Source organism: Mytilus galloprovincialis, chromosome 3 (genome assembly GCF_965363235.1).
Source record: "Mytilus galloprovincialis chromosome 3, xbMytGall1.hap1.1, whole genome shotgun sequence".
Lineage (NCBI taxonomy): Eukaryota > Metazoa > Mollusca > Bivalvia > Mytilida > Mytilidae > Mytilus > Mytilus galloprovincialis.
Genome location: NC_134840.1, coordinates 24,635,392 through 24,653,632, shown reverse-complemented (window position 1 = coordinate 24,653,632; position 18,241 = coordinate 24,635,392). Strand labels below are relative to the sequence as shown.

The following is an 18,241-nucleotide window of genomic DNA, read 5'->3' as shown; positions in this document are numbered from 1 at the left end:
CTGGCGGTTTCAACATCTGTACCATTGTTTTCTAAAGTGTCATAATTTCTTTTGCACATAAAACCCAGCTTAATGTAGAAATAATGATAGTGTATGTGCTACATCATTTATTTCTAAAGCAGTCCATTAATACATGTATCTTTCTATCGTTCTATTTTCTTTACCAATGTTTGTTTGATCTCAATCTTTTATATCAAATGATGCTACTGGTATAACTTGCAAAGTATTTGGCAGCATTTGTCAATGATTATCATAGTCAATCTCAGGCAGTTGCGTGAAAGTATCCTAAAAAATGATTTGTTTCTGACCTACCTTTTACTAAACTAATTATGTATATTGTTTTTATTTATTAGTGGAAATTGGCTTTGAAATCACTGTCAGTACCTGAGAGTGATCTTATTTTGGTACTTTTATATCTATTGTTTTTGTGTTAACTGTTTTAGTGTCTCGTATCGTTATTTAGAGTAGACCCGATTGTTACTGATTTTTCAGTTTGTTCATATTGCTGGCTTTTACACCACTGTTCGATGTTCAGGGGGAAATTTAGCGCTCGCAAACATGTTATAAAAAAAGTAAGAAAATCTAATTGCTGATGAGACAACTATCAATCAAAGTTCAAACGAATTGGTTTTAGCTAAAATATGCAACCGGGCGGCCTTCAACAATGAAAATTTTTTTTTAAAAAAGTCCCGACATGAAAAATATGAAGCAATTCTAATAAAAAAAAAGTAACCGTCGCGGTTCAGAGTCCTAGATATATATATAAATAAAGGCAACAGTAGTATACCGCTGTTCAAAACTAATAAATCCATGGACAAAAAACAAAATCGGGGTAACAAACTAAAACCGAGGGAAACGCATTAGATATAAGAGGAGAACAACGACATGACACCGAAACGTAACACACACAGAAACGGACCAAGCATCAGACAAAACACCACGAGAATAACAAATATAACATGAAAACCAAATGATAGACAAGTACCGTGCCACGTCTTATCTCAATTTCTATATATATGACGCCCCTGCTTTAATCCGGCACCCAACTTATATCAATGAATGACGCAGCAGAGTATTGTTTTATATCAAATTATACACAAAGTGTACTTAAATCCGTACGACGCTTGAAATATTTATAGATCTGGGGATTGGAGATAATTTTGTTGATTTTAAAGAACCTACACTTTGTCAAGGAAGACTGCTATAAAAAACGAACTGACATTTGCTTTCATTGTCGCATAAGGAAGGAAAAAACAAGATAAAAAGTAGCATTTCACCGTTTCATTCTTATCTTACAATTAACATTCAGATTTTCTAGAAATAGAATTATTTATGACGTAAAAGTTACAAGTTTTATTGAGAAATCCATCTTCATGCCTTCCCTTTGGAAGCAATTAAAGAAACATGTTTAAATAGCGGATGGAAACAATATTTGTCCCCGATGAAAGCGACATATGAATTAATTTCGTCTGACACTTAGCGACATGAATGTCTGAGTGGGATTCTTAACCCATATAGTGTCAGTATAACAAGGTAATCTTCTAATGTGTTTCGGTATGTTTCAAGTTAGGTAATGATGGTTATGTAAATTAGGTTAATCCACCAATGGTCAAGGAGATGTGGTATTACCCCTAGAGTCCAGGAGATTATTGTATTCCACAGAGAGTCTTGTAGATAATGGTAAACAACTAATGTTCAAAGAAATTTTGGTGTAGATTATGATAAACCACTGATAGTTAATTTGCTTCTGTAATACAACTGATGGTCCTGGAGGAGATATGGGTGTACCTCTGATAGTCAATGTATACCAATGATGGTCAAGGTATACCACTGTTGTTCAAGAAGATTTTGATATAAAACTGAGCAATGGTTTCGGAAGAATCGGTATACTGCTAATACGCTGTAAGCATTAAGTAAAAAAAAAATAAACAACTCATAACTCAAAAGGAAAACAGTATGTTTGGTACTGCTTGGTTGAGGAGAAAAACATTTACCATTTCTGGTGAAATATGATTAAAAAAAATGCATGCAATATTAACATTGAAATATGAAACGGTATATGTGATATTTAGGGACTAACATCAATGTTTTTGAAATACTTACTAGTGGCAAGATTGATTGAGATCTTACGGACTCAATTATTCGGAGTATTTTTATTATATCTCATCAGGAACAGTATTTGTTTGGGATCGCGTTGTTGTGTATTATTCAGTCTGTAAGTTTTATTCAAACGGACTTCTGGTAAATATTTATGTATATTGATATTATCCCATGGCTTTAATCTCCCACATATATAGTCAAGTTGATTTGACATAAAAATACAATCCGCCTCCTTTCTTACAGTTTCAGACAGGTGACTGACGAAGTTGAGTTAATGGCCATATCTTTAGGACCGGAAGAACTCAACTGTCTGAGGTAAAAAGTAAAATACATGTAACAAAAATACAGAACTCCGAGGATAATTAAAAATGGAAAGTCCACAATCAAATGGCAACATCAAAAGCTCAAACACATCAAACAAATGGATAACATTTGTCATATTCCTGACTAAAACAGTTTTTGGTGTTCGAGTATATCAAAATTTATAAAAATGCAGGTAATCATAAGTTTAAGATATAGTCTTCTCGTTACTTCTTACATAAAAATTATCATTTTGTACTTTACAAGTACATTATCAAGACAAGATATTTCTTTTTATCTTCTGCTACTTACTGTGTGGATATATAGGTCGGTTAAGGAATACCGAGATGTCTTTTTCCAAACTAATTGACCTGCATGATTGCTTCATCTTTTAAGACTTGGGCTCCTTCGATAGGAATATTTTTATTTAAAATTTAAATAATCAATGCATAATGACCTTGTGATAATTTAAGAAAAATATACTTAAGCGATAATCAATGAACAGTATTGATACGGTTTAAAATGGGGTAGTTCATAAAAAGAATCTTTGAATTAACAATTAAATACTTCAGTTCCTACAAATTTACATATGTGGCTTCATTAACAGGTTTTTGTCGTTTTTGGAAATATTGTTTCGATTTAAAAAATTTGAAGTAAGAAAAATTTTTGTGATCATTTAACATATTATAGCTTAAATTGTTGAACTAGTTGTTTTATAATGGACAGTTACACAATGTATGTCGTGTGGTATATGAAGGTCGGTGAGTTAACTACAGGAAAGACAGTAGAACTATGATGAATGCAGATGATCCTTTGATGATCGACATTTCCTAACAACTCTCATCTTTATACTCCGTTTCCTCTCTTTTTATACTAATTGAACATATTTTATTAACTATATGACACCATCTCCGGTCAAACTCGTCTCGCAAAGTGCCTCATTAGAGTCAATGTTCTGATAGATAATTTAGGGTTTTTTTTTTTAAGAAACGTTCAGTCAATAGAAATATTTTTTGTTTTTGTTCTATGTTTAAACATATTTCATTTTATAGTTGTATATATTTGTATGTGGGTATGGGAGTTCTCTGTCCTTGACGTATAAACATACCACCTTTCATTCATATTTATTCTTTTGTCTTTATCAATCCGATTAAATGAATATTAAGGATACCACCAATTTCCCAGTATAAGTTACAGTCAAAAGGTCAAAGTTGTCAAAACCTACTGTAAATATTTAATACGCAAGCATCACGTCTATTTCATTATTTAGTAAAAACAAATATTCATTTTTCCATTAATTTGCAGCCCTATATTGTTGTTCAAGGCAGTTTGATAAAAATAACAATGTTTTCGTGTTTTTTGTCAAATTTTTACCGGAAAGAATGTTCTGTAATAAAAAATAGAAAAAAAATACCCGAAAGACAAAATATAAGTTTTACTTCCAAAAGAATTTAGTTTTTTCTCATTGTGTTCAAAATCTGTAAAAGAGGGACGAAAGATACCAGAGGGACAGTCAAACTCATAAATCGAAAATAAACTGACAACGCCATGGCTAAAAATAAAAAGGACAAAAAGACAAACAATAGTACACACGACACAACATAGAAAACTAAAGAATAAACAACACGAACCCCAAATTGCAGTTTTGGTCTATCTTCAGGCTTATATTGTTTAAATATTTATAATTAAAATCAGAACGTTATAGTACACAGACTGAAGTGAGATACTGTTATTTTTAAAGTAGATCAAAAACCTTGAAATAAATTATATTGAAGTGAAACAAACACTGGGTTCATTGTCTCTACATTTTTTTATCCAATCAAAGGGAATTCAAAAACTAGCGGCGGTACATGATGCAGTCAGTACACAGTAGGTGTAGCGTCCGTTTAGTTCGTGTTTGTTTTCAGGAATTGATAGTTTTTATACGACCGCAAAAATTTTAATTTTTCGTCGTATATTGCTATCACGTTGGCGTCGTCGTCTTTAGTTAAAGTGAATAGAAATCTATGAAATTTTAACACAAGGTTTATGACCACAAAAGAAAGGTTGGGATTGATTTTGGGAGTTTTGATCCCTCGATTTTAGGAATTAGGGGCCAAAAAGGGCCCAAATAAGCATTTTCTTGGTTTTCGCACAATAACTTAAGTTTAAGTAAATAGAAATCTATGAAATTTTGACACAAGGTTTATGACCACAAAAGGAAGGTTGGGATTGATTTTGGGAGTTTTGGTTTTAACAGTTTAGGAATTAGGGGCCAAAAAAGAGCCCAAATAAGCATTATTCTTGGTTTTCGCACAATAACTTTAGTTTAAGTAAATAGAAATCAATGAAATTCAAACACAAGGTTTATGACCACAAAAGGAAGGTTGGTATTGATTTTGGGAGTTGAGGTCTGAACAGTTTAGGAATTAGGGGCCAAAAAGGGGCCCAAGTAAGCATTATTCTCGGTTTTCGCACCATAACTTTAGTTTAAGTAAATAGAAATCTATGAAATTTAAACACAAGGTTTATGACCACTAAAGGAAGGTTGGGTTTGATTTTGGGAGTTTTGGTTCCATAAGTTTAGGAAAAAGGAGCCCAAAGGGTCCAAAATTGAACTTAGTTTGATTTCATCAAAAATTGAATAATTGGGGTTCTTTGATATGCCGAATCTAACTGTGTATGTATATTCTTAATTTTTGGTCCCGTTTTCAAATTGGTCTACATTAAGGTCCAAAGGGTCCAAAATTAAACTTAGTTTGATTTTGACAAAAATTGAATCCTTGGGGTTCTTTGATATGCTGAATCTAAAAATTAACTTAGATTTTTGATTATTGGCCCAGTTTCCAAGTTGGTCCAAATCGGGTCCAAATTAAACTTTGTTTGATTTCATCAAAAATTGAATAATTGGGGTTCTTTGATATGCCAAATCTTACTGTGTATGTAGATTCTTAATTTTTAGTCCCGTTTTCAAATTGGTCTACATTAAAGTCCAAAGGGTCCAAAATTAAACTAAGTTTGATTTTAACAAAAATTGAATTCTTGAGCTTTTTTGATATGCTGAATCTAAACATGTACTTAGATTTTTAATTATGGGCCCAGTTTTCAAGTTGGTTCAAATCAGGATCCAAAATTATTATATTAAGTATTGTGCAATAGCAAGAAATTTTCAATTGCACAGTATACAGCAATAGCAAGAAATCTTCAATTGCACAGTATTGTGCAATAGCAAGAAATTTTCAATTGCACAGTATTGCGCAATAGCAAGACATATCTAATTGCACAATATTGTGCGATAGCAAGAAATTTTCAATTGATTGGAGTTATCTTTCTTTGTCCAGAATAGTAGTTGAATCAACTTAAATCATTGTTTTATACAATATACAATGTATATTCACTTTTACTTCCAACTGATAAATTAAAACAATCTTTACCATTCAGTGATAACAAGCACCTTTTGTTACATTTTAATATTTTATGATGTATTTAAATGAGTAGTTATTGTTGCAAACTCCATTAGAAATTTGAATTGAGATCAGTTTTTGAAAAAGGGAAAGGGGGATGTGACAAAAAATGGGGGCGGGGTTAAATTTTTCTCATTTCAGATTTCATAAATGAAAAGAAAATTTCTTCAAACATTTTTTTGAGAGGATTAATATTCAACAGCATAGTGAATTGCTCAAAGGAAAAAAAAGTATTTTAAGTTCATTAGACCACATTCATTCGGTGTCAGAAACCTATGCTGCGTCAACTTTTTAATCACAATCCAAATTTAGAGCTGAATCCAGCTTGAATGTTGTGTCCATACTTGCCCCAACCGTTCAGGGTTCAACCTCTGCGGTCGTATAAAGCTGCGCCCTGCGGAGCATCTGGTTTTTTCTAGTGTGACCAGATTTTTTTCACACATATATGATGTAAAATAAACATACGAACTTCTTTTCTGATAAGACATGAAACTTGAGCTTCGAATAAGTATATATGACCATATATCGTAAGGAAGAATATATGTTAACAATGTATAATTAATATGTAATATGATTTATTGTTTTATGTTATAAAAGTTAACACATTATGAATGCAATAATCAAAGGAAGCATTCGTAGAATCTATGTATCTTTATATTTACAGACGCTTTATACAAATACTTGTAGTTAGATTAGTCGGTACATTTGAGAATGATTTGTTTTGTGTATCTGGGTTTATTCCATAAAAGTCCAGTTTTTTATCGAATAGTATCCAACATTTATTAGTAGTACCAAACGTTTTTCAAGTAGCATCCAGTATTTATCGATTCATTGTTCAATTATCCAACATTTTACTACAAACCATTAAAGTCTGAAATGGCCTATATCTGTACTCGACTGCACTGATATTACTCGACCAGTTTGAATTGGTCTGACTTTTACTTGACATTACTCGACACCAGTCTGAACCATACTCGACTGTACTGAATCCTACTTGACCCTTATCTTTGCCGTTGAAAATAGTCTGAACTATTACTCGACCAGTCTGGAACAGTCTTAACCCATTTTTGATCTGAACTCGACCTATTTTTTCAGTCTAAACCATACTTAACCAAAGGTCTGAACATTACTCGACCAGTCTGAACCATACTTGACCTAATAACCTCTACTTTTTTAACTGTTAAAATAAATTTCTTTTTAACTGCCATTGATGAAAAACGGCCAACAAAATTTGTAAATTGTTTAACCTTATATTAGAAATATATCTATTATTATATTTAGGATAAAAAAATAATATATTATATATAATTTATATCAAAAAGGGATAAAATTAAATAAATAAATAAAATTGTTTTTCTGAGTAGTGGTGAAATATTAAGTATAACCTCTGCTTCGGGCAAACTCATTAATAAGATCACACCTGGTCAGAGGTATTAAATTCTAAATAACATTTATTCAAAATTGCAACATCCTGTTTAACTTTAAAAAAACAAGGCCTTTCGAATATACAAGATAAGTAATACACGAATTTAGGAAAATAGGGCTTTCTTTTTACCTACAGGTAAAACACACATGTACTGAGGCAACAAGACCATATTAAAGTGCTTAATGAATGCCATGTATTTCATTTGACAAAAAATACTTAAATCAATTGAAATAAATTTTTACTGTTACTTTGGAACACATTTCCTTTTTTAAAAAGGTTATCAAGGATCGATATGGAAATTCTATTATCATGATTATATTAAATTCTTGGTTTAATAAAACAAAACAATTGAGGACTAATTTTTTTTAAAATTTATTTAGTTGTTTTATATACTATTTTATATAAATATTAATAAAAAAAACATCCACTGCATTATTAACTAAAGTCTAACTAACAACATAAATCTATACTAGGCTTAAGTTAATGGTGAAAATAGTCCAGTTAGCATAAAATACTTTAGAAATATTCATAAAATTTTGAATAATATTGAAAATATTAGTCACAATTCATTGTTTAGATTATTTGATCACTTTGTTTTATTTGCATTTTAAGGTTGATATATATTATTATGTAAGTGTTGATTAATATTGTGTTGAATTAATATTATGATTGATTATTTTGAAATTTTAATTTCAATACTATATTGAATTCATTTTTAATATCAAGTTGTTGTTCAAATTCATTTTTATTAAAAAAATAATCCTTAATTGATCAAATTCAATTGATAGATACAAAGAATAGGTCTAGGTTGGTTCAGACTTGGTCGAGTATGGTTCAGACTAGGTCGAGTATGGTTCAGACTAGGTCGATTACGGTTCAAACTAGGTCGAGTATGGTTCAGACTAGGTCGAGCATGGTTCAGACTCGTATAAAATGGTTAAGAACTGGTCAAATACAAATTCAGACTGTTAAGTATGGTTCAGACTACAGTCGAGTATTATCAAGTAAATTTCAGACCAATTCAGACTGGTCGAGTTAAAAAATCAGTACAGTCTAGTACAGATATAGGCCATTTCAGACTTTTACTGGTTTGTAGTGTTTATTAGTAGTACCAAACTTTTTTTCAAGTAGCATCCAGTATTTATCGATTTATTGTTAAATTTTGTTATCGGTACAAATGTAAATGTAATTGCATTTACGCATTGGAAAAAAGGAACATATTCAAATAAAGATCTTTACAAAGCACAAAGAAAAAACATAACGATTGTTTTAAAAGATTTTGATGATGTTGTTTTGCATTTATTACTTTATTCATTTCGTATGTCCGAAGTCTGTAGATTGACTTGTTGTGTACCAATTGTATATTTAACGTCATTGTGACAGAAAACAAAGGCGAAATGCTTTCATTTACCTTTTTCGTATTTGAAAAAATATTTTTCATACATCTCTTGGAGAGTAACAATGTACATGTATTACATTTGTGAAGAAGAATCCGAAAATAATAACACCAGATGATATAAACTTGTTTATGATATGATTACATTATTTATCTATTGATGTTATATTAATATGTTTTAAATGACTTACAATATGCAGTTTATCTACCTGAAGAAATCCCTGAACTTCTAGTACTAATGAAACAGGGACCTTCACTGAGATAGCTGTGTCAGTGGAGTAATTGTTAACAACGTAAAGAATCCGATCTAACTTATGTAATACTTTGTGATTCTGGTACAACACACCATGATAGCTTGCTTACATTATTTAATTATATTATATATGTATCATAGAAGTCTTTTCTGTATGTTTCCAATTGCGGTTTATGATAATTGAATGTTCAAAGGCAACACACTAGCATTGCATATCAATGATATGTTCTATGAAATATGAAGACATATTTTTATTAGATATATATGAACAATAAAAGGCATCAAATAGGAAGCAACACGAACACAAAAGATTACTGAACGATATAACGTTAAAGTTTTCAACACTCAACAGTAATGTTAACAATGTTATGTCAAACTCTTAGTCTTCTCGAGTTCAAATGCATTGTGATTTGTTTAGAAACAATTTAAGATCTGGAATCAACACATAAAGATGCGTTATTCATCAATAATAACACTCATCTATAGATTGTAAAGTTTTAACACAACTTGTGTTTTAAAGGAAGATGAACTGTTGGTCTTTCGGAGCACATGAGTTTAACTAATGTTTTATTTATACATGTATCGTGCGTGGATTTAATACTCTTACCTTATTCATCAATAATAACACTCATCTATAGATTGTAAAGTTTTAACACAACTTGTGTTTTAAAGGAAGATGAACTGTTGGTCTTTCGGAGCACATGAGTTTAACTAATGTTTTATTTATACATGTATCGTGCGTGGATTTAATACTCTTACCTTATTCATCAATAATAACACTCATCTATAGATTGTAAAGTTTTAACACAACTTGTGTTTTAAAGGAAGATGAACTGTTGGTCTTTCGGAGCACATGAGTTTAACTAATGTTTTATTTATACATGTATCGTGCGTGGATTTAATACTCTTACCTTATTCATCAATAATAACACTCATCTATAGATTGTAAAGTTTTAACACAACTTGTGTTTTAAAGGAAGATGAACTGTTGGTCTTTCGGATCACATGAGTTTAACTAATGTTTTAGTTATACATATATCGTGCGTGGATTTAATACTCTTACCTGCTTTTTTTTCTTGCTGGTCCAAGATAGATGTATTGTATCCTTTCATCGATCTAACAGATGTGCCATTGTTTTTTGTTCAAATCTCTAGAATTTCACAATTGATACTAGCAATTGTATACGCATATTTGCTGCTATTTTCTTTAAATTTAACATTTTACTTTAACGTTAATGTTATTTGTTGTATTGTATGATATATGTTTAATTTCAGTTTTGTTATCATGAAACGTTGAGTGTCAGAAAAATAACAAACACGAAACATTTAGCAATACAAACTTAAAACTAAGGAAGCATAAAACAGTATAAAACAAAATCCATATTCCTTACTAGATTTGTGGTGTTTGGCTTAGTCAGTTTTCATGGACTTCCTCTTTTTGAATTTGTCTTAAAGTTCTGTATTTTGTCATGACCGTTTTGGAACCATTCAAAGACAAGGTTATGCTCAAATATTTTCAGAAAGAAAGGTAATATTATATTTAAAAGGTTAAAACGGATTTACATACATGTTGTTATATTTCTTGGTGTCTTTTATTGATAAGCGTATTTTGTCTTCACTTTATTTCAGTAATGAAAGTCGAATGAACGTACTCTATCCAATATTTTGAAAGTGTGTTCATGGCCAATCAAAAGATTTGTCACATTTAACAACAGTTCATAACAGATGTTCAAATCCCGCAAATCAATCGATATTTCACTTAAAAATAAGAAACCACATATATATGTCATGGAGATAAACATCTCCTATTATGCAAGCGTCATTTGCCATTCGAATTCACACTCGGTCAAAATGTCACATTCGGTACAATAACAGTTCAGGCATCCAAAGATCTAAGAACGCGATAACGTGTCGCTAGTAAGTTGAGGCACATACTTATCGTTTCGGTCAAAGTAAAATTTAAGTGTCAATTACAGTCATCCTTCCTGAAAACTATATTGAAGATTTTATGTAAGTTAATGAATTCGATACAGTGTGAACATACGCGAGACGAAACAAGACGTATTGCAAGTATCACAATAAGGAGAGTCTGAACACACAAACTAAGTTTACAGATAAGACGACCATTTGGATATGATTAGAATAAGATCATGTTAGTTAATACACAGACACATCATATCAAATTCTCGTTATGATGATCGTTAAAATCAGGTGATGCCAATGAAAGCTTATAAATAGTGAACATACACGTATGTAAAACATCAAATGAGATGTGTATATCGAGTTCGAAGAACTGAATTAGTGTTTAAACACAATTGAATGCAAATAAAAAACTATTTACCTTTCAAGTCTAAGAGTATTTTTCTTTCATATATTCAACTGAAGAAAACGACACTCACAGACCAGTTGATATGTCACCTTTGTAAGAATTTAAAGTGGACCGGTACAGAGAAAAAAGGTTAAACACATTAATACATTGACAGCACATTCATAAACTGTGCGCCTATACTGAAAATAAATTGAGAGATTCTGGTCTTGTGGAAATTGAAAAGAGGCTGATTCAGAAACAAATGACCGTTAGAAAAAGTATTATACGTGTAACGAATCTCCAGAGTTTAAGTCCTTCATGCAATGACACATTGTTTAAACGTATTGAAAATTTAGAAAAACGTTTTGCTAAATAATTATCTAAAACATAATCAGAATAGTTGACATCAACACAAAATAAAGACGACAGTCTTTAGGGCGACAACAAAGTCGTGGTTCTGCTAGCATTCGTGAATGACATGCACGATTTACTAGTTGCTAAAGCTACAAAAAACGAAATTAAGTCGTCCAGGGACTGTGATATCTTCCTACAAAATCTCTTTAGAAAAAGAAGAGATTAGAAACAGAAATTGATGAAAAAGTACAAGGCACATACCACATCTCCCTTTTTATATTCGTGATTGTAAGCAACTTTATATCAAAGATCAACTGACAAGTGAATCATTGAAAGAAAACGGTAGTTATTATGCATGACAGTGTTGACGATTAATGCCCTTTCGTGTTTCTGTAAACGAAAATAATCAGAAGAGGTGCAATTATACTAGAGGTAACGAGACGGAAAGAAAAGAGTGGACACCAGTCCCAGGAGAAATTTTCATTATAGACTGAAGAAGCACCAGTGGACGCGGATGTTAGGAATTGACTCTTTGTGTTTTGAACATTAAAGGGTATTAAATACGTCAAAATGACAATTGAAACTTCTGATGTCATGCTGTGAACGCTATGTTTTTTTAAAAAGTCAATGTAAAAAAAAGGAAATACTAAAAACAATGAAAAAGAAAAATACTGTACAAGGATTTAGAGAAACAGAGATAAAAATATTCGTGTAACTTCCAAGAGAGTTGGATGTGGTGTTCCGGCTATGGTTGAACTGTTAAACAATCAATTACAAGATAGTATGTGGTTAAAATCAAAACTCAAAGTGGTATTCTATGTTTTTGTGAATGTAAGATACCACAAGTAAAATATGTATTCAGTGTCGCAATACCGAATGAAAAAATGTATATATATCAAAATGTTGGCATATTGCATATGGAAGGTGTTTAGTGTATACATATAAGAGAAAATGTTGATGGTGTATCAAATAGGAACGGTTATTAAGTAACTCCAAAGGGTCTATTCATATGAAAAATGCAAATAAACATTTTGTCAATCCTTCAAGAAACCGAAACTATCTAAGAGGCCATAAAAACAGCCTTAGTGACTTAGTTATCCCTTGTCGGGTAAAAATGGAATCTGGATCCTTCTGTTTGGATCGGGCATAATAGATTGAACGGATATGCCCAATGTCGATGCGGTGTATTAACAAATCGAGATAACGGCCTAAGCGGGTTCAAGCTAGACGAATTGAGGAACAATCATTCTTCTGACTAAAAAATGCAGAATGTATTACGACATACTATATACTAGTAGTGAATCGAAAATGTTTTAAACTGTATTAAAGATGAGAAGGCTTATAACGAATTCAAACATTAACAATTTTAAGGATATTAAACTAATATGTAAAGAATTAGAACCGTTGGTTTTTTTTTATACGAACGAACAAGTGTTTGCTGTAACTTTATTGTTCAAAGGAATTGCAAGAACGATGAAACAAAACATGTGCTATAACGAAAGAAAGCGATTTAAATCGACTGGAAATATAAGCTCCTTATTCGATATATGCAATCACTAAACGATTTTGACAAACTTAATCGTAAAACGAAAGGAAAGTAACAATAAGAACAACAAAATAGGCTTCAGTACTTAGGCGATCAAATTTCTACAGAGTTTTGGAAATCGATTTGTAAATTGTGATTGCTGATGAACGTAAATCTAAAACTTCTTCAATATTAAATTCGATCAGAAACAGGAGAAATAATAAGTGACTTTGAATCTGTGTTAGAAGGGTGAAAAATAGACAATAAAAAAATAGTACTGAGCTAGATTTTGCAAAATAACACTTGTATATAATTAGCGAAAATTATCTACTATTCGAAACAACAAGAGTCAACAGAATAACATTTATCTTCTTGAATCTGATATTACGATACACATTTTCTAATTTGCAAAGATGATGCTTTGTTACAGTGTATTTGGATATTGTATGTTTGTTTTCGTATCTTGGCGCCTAAGCTATGCCTTTTATCGACAGAATTAAAATGTTTGGCAAATCGGATTTCAATTAAAATACATTTTGCTGTTCCAGGCTAAACAAGTTTGCCTCTTTTACCAACTGTTATTTTATAGCAGACATGCATCTCAAATGATGTCTCCAAGCCAACCAGTTAAAATATTGACAAATTTATTGCATTTGTTTCTTTTATCGTCTGAAGGTTTTTCTTGTCATTTTTTTCTGCTTCATTTCTTTTGTGTGAAAAGTTCCATAACGTCAATTATTGTTCAAAATTAAAGAAATACTGTGGATTCATTATAATTCGTTGGATACCAATTTTCGTTGTTTTCATTGGAAGAAGTGAACAACGAATTTAAATGTTCAACGAATGAATATTTTTCTATCAAGTTGCATGCAGACTTTGGCAAAATCACGAAATCACATATCCACGAAAAGGAAAGTTTTCTGCAATCCACGAAAATTGGTACCCCAGTAAATCCCCAATAAACACGCAGAGAGAACTTCAAAGTAGTATCGTTTTCTTTAAAAATAAAATCATAAAATACAAGAATTTAAAAAAACAGCACTTAGATAACAGAATAATATTTCTAGCATTAAAAACATGAACACAATATGAACCTTGATGAAATGAATATCGGTCAATTAAAAGACAAATCGGACGTCATTTTGTAGAGCATTAAACAGGCATGCCGTATTCTCTGCTTGCGAGTCCAAGGGGAATGAGTTTACTTTGTTCTACTATCTCATTTAGGGGTAAATTCAGTAAATAAATATACGTCATTAGGGACCGCCCATTTAGGGGAGAGCTTTCTGTATAACACTGAAGTCATATGCTCTTCTGATTGGTAGATAATGTTTGTAATAAATATTTTTTGGCAGATGGATCAAAACTAGTGTTGAAAAAAATAAAAAATAAATGCTGAATGTACTAATATTTTTTACTACAGGGTTGAAAAGTAATGGGGGTCAGTATAGGAATTCAGTGCGAATCTTCATTGTTTGTAAACAAGGCCATGTGAATGCCCAAAAATGCCGCATGACCCTATGTTTTTATTAGTGCAAAAGATAGGGCTACATTTGTACTTTCATGAATGTTATATGAAAGTTTCCAATTTCTAAAGGTAAATCAGAATACTGAATTTACCCCTATAGGAAAATATGCACTCTTTCACTGTACTTGTCCAAGGCCACACAATAATCCACAAACTCATTTCCTGTAAATTTTAATGTAATGGAAGGATTTTGGAACCATTTGAAGTTGTTTTTTACACAAATTTCTATCTTAGCCCCGGCTATTCAGGATGCACTGAGTGTACTGTGAGAGGAAGCATGGGGTATATGTTAACAATCAGTTTTTGTGTGCAGATTGAAAGAAACAATAGAAATGACACTTTAGAGTTATGATATCAATGAAAGGCACAAATATCCTCCCCATTTACATCACATTTTGCACATATTTCTCCTCATAATATATATAAAATCATATGAAAAAATGGATTACCTCCCTTTGACATAGTGATTTTTTTTTAGCTGTGTTCCCCATGTTAAGTTGTAGAACAAGTGGTAAATAAGCACTTTTCTAGTATTTTAACACTCAAATAATCTGACCGCATGAAGATATTCATTTATTTTCACATAACGCATTGCGATTCTTTATTTAAAAACTATACTAGACAACTTTTCATGATTACATGTCCTTCATCTAGGAAACTAGTGTTGAAATGTTTGTAATTGGATTTTTTTGTTAAATAATTGCTTTTAAATATTCTAAATTTTTATTTTAATCTTCCAAATGCAAAGTTTGGTTATATTTAGACTTATTTATTCATATTTGGCACTTTTTTCTACTTCAGTTTTGGCTGTCTAGTTTTGGCGAAGAATCCATCCTGATGTTGGGGTAACATGAATTTCTGCAGAGTGATTGTCAATGACATTTTGTGAACTTTACAAGTAATTAAAACACAGATTTAGTATAATGAAACATAATTGTTGTTTTATTTCGTATCAAACTGCTTAAAAAAAGCCTTTAAAAAGTCCTTTTGTGCTCTTTTCAGGGTATTTAATCAAAAACTTCCATATAAGGAAAAATTTAACTAAAAGTACACCAAGTCTTTAGTTTCTAGGTGTACAGAAAACAATTCATATTTATTAAACATAGTATTTTACACCATTCTTTTAAAAACAGTCAATGTGCAACTTTATATACCAAATATACATTGGCCGCAGTATGGGCTGTAGTATAAATTTTGCTCTATCTTTACAAACTCAGCATTTATGAATGTTGTATTGAAACTGGAACTTGAAAATTGGATACCTTACATGTTTATTACAAAAAAGTGGGAAAAGAAGTAAAAAAGTCCCTTATAATGATCCACCTTTGCGACAAATGGTGTAATTAGAAGGTAAAAGACTACTGAAACTTATTTTATACACAACACTGTTTTAGAGATCACCATTACCTATTTTGGTAACTTCTCGTTTTCTCAGGGTATATGTGAGCAAACATCTATCGTTCTCCAAATATAATTGTTTTCTGTCTTTCTTTGCTGCTTCAATATAATCTTTCGTCTTATTATTTTTTAGAAATTTACAGTTAGGTGACCAAAGCGCGTGTTTATACCATGGATCGTCTGCTTTCTGCCAATTACGCAGTCCATGTCCACACATGTGGCATGCGACCTTGTCTTCAATGTGAGTAAAGTAAAATCCTGCTTCAGCCAGTAGTTTTGGGCTAGGAGAATTAGCAATATCCCAATTAATGTACGAATTTATTCTCGAGTGCAGTTTTTCAAAATCTGGATTATACATACTTTGGCGGATAGTTCCATCAAAACGACAGCGATTAACGAATTCCTGTCCCTTTGTTGACAACACGAATGGACAATGATAGTAATATTTAGCATGGCGAACCCATGGTTCCTCGTCAGGTTTAAAATCCCAATCTGCGGCATTGCAATAGAAACATCGAAAAACGACTCCGTCGTCTGCACAAAAGTATCCAGCGTCGGCAAATTCTTCTTTTGTAGGTTTAGCAGATGAAGGATAATATCTAAATGTCTGAAGTCTGGCTTCGTAAGTGTCAAACTGTGGATAATTTGGTTTTGTAACTGGTGGTTCAACCACCGCGTCGTGAATTAGCATTCTACATTCATTTCGAATTGCTCGTGATTTTGGAATTCCTTCAATGGAATAAACAACACCTCTTCCGAAGTGATCATAAGTTTCGTTTGCATTTAACGCTGTTCGCACAATTTCGTTGAATTGTTTAACTTCATCAGAATTTTTACGCAGCATTAAATCTTCCATGTCATACACAATCAGGCCAACCTTTGATACTTTTTTCTTTTGTTTTTGCATATTTTCCTTAAACATATGTGCTATATAATAAGGACGACTGACAAAATCTTTTAAAGTTTTCATAGAGACAAGCACTGTACTATCTTTAATTTCTATTCCTAATGTTCTCATTGCAGAAAAAAAGAATCTAAAATCATTGCATTGGTTTAAGAAATGAAATAGGTCATATGCAACAGGTTTAGCTAAGAAGTACACAACTTCATCCATTTTAGATTTTCTAAGTTTGGTAAGAAATTTTGTACCAACTACTTCTAATTCTGAAATTTCTGTTTCATCTTGCGATTTTTTCTTTATGATATAATCTGAACTTTGCTCAATTGAATTAATAAGATGGTTCCACCAGGAATCCTTATCCCCAAAAATATCTAAAACTTGAAATGGTTTTAAAGTTCTTGGAACTTTACATTGTTCTAATCGACATGGAATAATTACGTTACGATCTCCATCCTCGCCTCGACTGAAGCATTCCTCTAAAGCTAAATCCAATTCATATTGGCATTTATCGCTTTCCAGAAATGCCTCTGTTAAAATTATTAGAATCTTCATACTTTGCTCAAAAGATTGAACTATTGTTTTTGGATACCTTTGACCGGGAATAAAATCTCGACATTTGTAATAGCAAAGGAAACCCACACTATCTAGATCATTAACAAAATTAGTTACATGACTGGACACTTTGTCATTATCTTTGTAGATAATACTCACATGAAATCGTTTTCCGAATGCAAGAACTTTTTGATGGCGCTGATATATGACTACATCTGGTGCAAGATCAGAATTTACACCACTGACCTGAGTGACCGTCATACATTTGCTACTGACCTTGTTTGTAACAATTGTCTTCATTTGTGTACACTCTTTCGGTGTGTTCATGTAGTTTCGGTTGTGTAAATGTAAAGTTTCATTTCTATCTGTTAATTGGAGTTCCAGTGGAATATTGTCTTTAGTGCCGTGTGGAGACAGTAGAGTGCCTCCCCGTGCTTAAGGTTTATGCTCTTATATTATATTAGATTATGGAGTGTGTGTCCGAGCGAGAACTTCTCTATGTTCATTACTTTAGGAATATGTATCAAAAAGTAGTATTTTAATATTCAGCCCCATACATCTATTTAGTCAGACGTCAGTCGCTACCTTGATATACCCTATCTTTTGTTAAATTTGTCGGGTAACTTATGTACTATATTAACTTCGTAAATTTTACGGACGCCATCACGAGTTGGTTGACCGTTATGGAATAACCATTTCACAAATGATATCGGATATGTTCCTCACGTCGTAACTACAATCCCCTTCCCTTTCATGAA

At 31.7% G+C, this 18,241-nt stretch overlaps 1 protein-coding gene across 1 annotated transcript; it reads right to left on the bottom strand.

Annotated features, from left to right (window-relative positions):
- Positions 1 to 15,546: 15,546 nt before the first annotated feature.
- Positions 15,547 to 17,877, bottom strand: LOC143067487 (uncharacterized). Its single transcript, XM_076240797.1, has one exon. It carries the CDS (start codon positions 17,808 to 17,810, stop codon positions 16,023 to 16,025), a length of 1,788 nt encoding a protein of 595 aa, XP_076096912.1. The 5' UTR covers positions 17,811 to 17,877; the 3' UTR covers positions 15,547 to 16,022.
- Positions 17,878 to 18,241: the final 364 nt, after the last annotated feature.

Coding starts and splice junctions, on each gene's coding strand:
- LOC143067487 (XM_076240797.1), bottom strand. CDS start 17,810: ATGAACACACCGAAAGAGTGTACACAAATGAAGACAATTGTTACAAAC.